The sequence below is a fragment of the Quercus robur genome, chromosome 3 (genome assembly GCF_932294415.1).
Source record: "Quercus robur chromosome 3, dhQueRobu3.1, whole genome shotgun sequence".
NCBI classification, from domain to species: Eukaryota; Viridiplantae; Streptophyta; class Magnoliopsida; order Fagales; family Fagaceae; genus Quercus; species Quercus robur.
The window spans coordinates 23,252,768-23,256,386 of record NC_065536.1 but is presented as its reverse complement, the minus strand read 5'-3'; the positions used below and the strand labels follow the sequence as shown (position 1 = coordinate 23,256,386).

At 42.5% G+C, this 3,619-nt stretch overlaps 1 protein-coding gene across 1 annotated transcript; it reads right to left on the bottom strand.

Annotated features, from left to right (window-relative positions):
- LOC126719416 (uncharacterized) lies at window positions 1-2,355 on the bottom strand. Its single transcript, XM_050421969.1, has one exon. The coding sequence runs from the start codon at window positions 2,353-2,355 to the stop codon at window positions 1-3; it is 2,355 nt and encodes a 784-aa protein (XP_050277926.1).
- Window positions 2,356-3,619: the final 1,264 nt, after the last annotated feature.

The window sequence follows — 3,619 nt, the reverse complement described above, 5'->3', positions numbered from 1 at the left end:
CTACATAGCACCATGGCTTGTTGAAGCCACATTTCGAGTTGGACATGTACGACGGTTATGACCCTCTTGGCGACACAACCCACACTTCAACTTTGGTCCATTCTCAATCCACAATGAGGTTGGCAACTCCCTATCCTCGTCATCCATCTCATTGCGGATTCTCGTGGACTTGAGCCGACCTTTTTCACGGATCAACCGCTGATTTGGCATCACGGTTCTCCTTTCTGCTGGCTCTGGCCATTCTAACCTATCTTTTAGTGGTTGGAATATAGGCTCATAGCTGTGATACCGTTCTTCAAGGCGATAGAAATGATCCATATACTCAGTGGCATCATGGTTGTGTTTGGCACAAACTGCTATCAAGTGGGAACAAGGGATCTTGTTTGCTTCCCATTTGCCGCACGTGCATGTCATGTCTATGAGGGAAACCCTATGGGTGTGATCTCCCCCGCCAGTGTTCAACAGTGAAGACTGTGTCTCCACTGTATATAACCGTTGTTGCGCACTCATCCTTCTAACAATATGGAGCTTCGCCTTCTCTTGATTTTCCTTGAACTTTTCATAGGCATATTTGCACCACACTTGCCCCTCTTCCAACTTCTCTAGGGTTTTGTTTCGACGTTCGTCAAAGTATGAGTTCACCTTGTAAAATGTAAACTTCACCATTGCAGTTATGGGCAAGCTACGTGCGCCCTTAAGTACCCCATTGAAGCACTCTGACAGGTTGGTTGTCATTGCCCCATATCGGTGCCCATGGTCATGTACAAGTGTCCACTTTTCTTGATTTACCTCCTTAAGATAGTCGTACGCAGCCGGGTTGACATTCTTGATGCAATCCATGGTGTTCTCAAACTTCCTAACTTGATTCGCAGTTGCTGCGTTCCATACCAAGTTCTTCAACGGCACACTATTGAAGTTAGTGTTAACATTGCTTACTAAATGGCGGAGGCAATACCGGTGATGGGTTAAGGGCGGTTGCAAGTAGCCCCTAGTGGTGTCATCGAAGCATGATTGTATCCCACGATGCCTGTCGGATATTATACACAAATTGGTGCGGTCTGTAACATAGGTCAACAGGCATGCCAAGAACCATCCCCATGTCTCCGTGCTCTCGCTTTCGACAACGGCAAATGCGAGTGGATAAACCTCGTTGTTACCATCTGTTGCCATTGCTATCAACAGCTTTCCTTTGTACTTGCCATAAAGGTGCGTTGCATCTATGCTTATCACCGGCCTGCAATGCCTAAACCCTCTAATACACGAACCGAAAGCCCAAAACGCGGAGTTGAATATACAAGTCCCCGGGACATTGGGGTCACACTTTAATGTGGTCACAGTATCCAGATCTGCATCAGACAATGCAGCTAGAAATCGTGGCAATTCTGCGTACGACTCGTCAAAATCCCCGTAAATACGTGCAACTGCCTTCTGTTTGGCTTCCCAAACCTTGTACATAGTTACATCATGCCCATGCCTTGCATGCAACATACTACGCAAGTCCCTTACCTTTCGGGTTAGGTCTTCCCGTACATACTTCTCAAGTGCAATGGAGATGAACTTTGAATCCATCATCCGCCCATCAGTTGGTAGCTGGAGGGATGAGCAACTATGGGGACCCTTACATGTACTGATAACCCACATCCCGTGCTTCTTGCTGCAATTGGCCCGAATTGACCACAGACATGTCTCATTCTTACACCGCACTACCAGCCTATTGGTGTCAGACTTGATGACCTTGTATTGCTTATTATGCTCCACAGAGTAGAGGGTCAACACATATTGAACAGAGGCTTTATTCTTGAATAGCATCCCCCTTGCTGGGTGGTCATCTTTATGCCAACTTGTAAGATGTCCTGTACCCAATGCAAGTGATGGGTCATTAATATTGTCCCATGTGTTTGATGTGAACCATTCTGGGATAGGAACTGTTGTAAGGAAATCCTCCTCGTTATTTTTGATCAGTGGTACATCTAAGACCTCCGCGTCGTCCACTGGTCCATCAGTATCAATGAACTCTTCATACACATCTCGGCTGGCATCAATATCAATTCCCCCGTCCATATCAGCTTGGACATGCTCATATGTGTGAGTAGACCCTCCCACATCATGTGTATTGGTGGCGCCCACCACTTCGGTGTTGTCCAAATGATCAACCGCACTACATGGTTGAGTATTGTAGGGGAAAGCCGTGGCATAGGCAAAGGGAGTATGCACGTCAACCGACAATGAGTGTGGCTCTTCCACCCCACTGGCATGCTGTGAAATTGCACTACCATGGAACCCAACAACCTCAACAGTTACATACAAGTCGGACGCTATGAACTGGGGGGTCCGCTTAATCACTGCCCACATCATGTCCACGTCAGCATCGCAACCCAACGGATTTGAGTTGTAGACAACCTAAGTACTCACAAGTATCTGGGGGGCACGGTACACAATGGATATCTTATGTGACTCCTTGTCCAACCGTAGAGCTTCCATTATCTTCCGGTGCATTTTTCTCAAGTGTGTTCCCCATTTCAACTCAATGAACTTCTGCTTCACTGACTCGCCTTTATAGGACAGCCCATGCAAGTCATGGAAATACTATTCCCCATCATAGTAAACGTAGAAGCAGTGACGACCCATGCCAGACCTGGATAAGGACAATTAATTGTGGTTATCATGCAGAAGATAGGGGGTTATGTTAATGCAACAGTAATTAATCTTTTACAGATGCACTATGATGCTATCCTAATTATAGGTGTACACACTTGATTCGTTTGGACACAAACAATGGCCTTTTAGGGGAGACGTGCCACAACAAAGAATCAGGGTGTTTGTAATATCGCTTGGTAAGGATGCAATATGGAGTAGGAAAATGCAAACATGGTCAGCAAAACTTGTTCACCTCGCAGGCTTTCTTTTTCAGAACCCACACAGTAAAGACTTTCAGAACTGAAAGAGCCATACAATTTAAACCTCAGTATACAGTACACATCATTGTTAATATGTATGAATGATTGCATATGTCATCATATGAATTCACCGTACAATGTTTGTTTATATATATGTCTATTTAGAATGATTATATACATATTTCCCAAAAGAATTCTCAAAAATAATTATTATATACATTACTATATAAAACTCGACATATTTAGGAACAATATGTATACAATGTCACTATCACACACACACACACACATATAAGATTATTCTCACATAAGTCATAAGAGCACACAATAATTAATCGTTTCTTGGACAATTTTTTCCAGGATTTTCAATGCACTAACAGTTTTTGCAATTCCTAACAAAAATGTTTCAAAAAATTGGTGCCCTAAGCACATACATTATATGTAAACATACCTATACATGTGTGTGTATATATATATATATATATATACATGTGATCATATATGGGTAGGTAGCTTTGTTTATATTTACATATATTTGCATATACATACATACATACATGTATATATATATATATATATATATGTGTGTGTGTGTGTGTGTGTGTGTATGTGTGTGTATATATATATACATATATTTGGGAATGCCACATATACATCTTATGATATGGGTAAGTACGTTTGTCTATATATACATACATACATTTATGTATATATATACGCAC

What these genes read in the sequence shown, in the direction of transcription:
- LOC126719416 (XM_050421969.1), bottom strand. Translation starts at nt 2,355, where the DNA reads ATGATGTGGGCAGTGATTAAGCGGACCCCCCAGTTCATAGCGTCCGAC.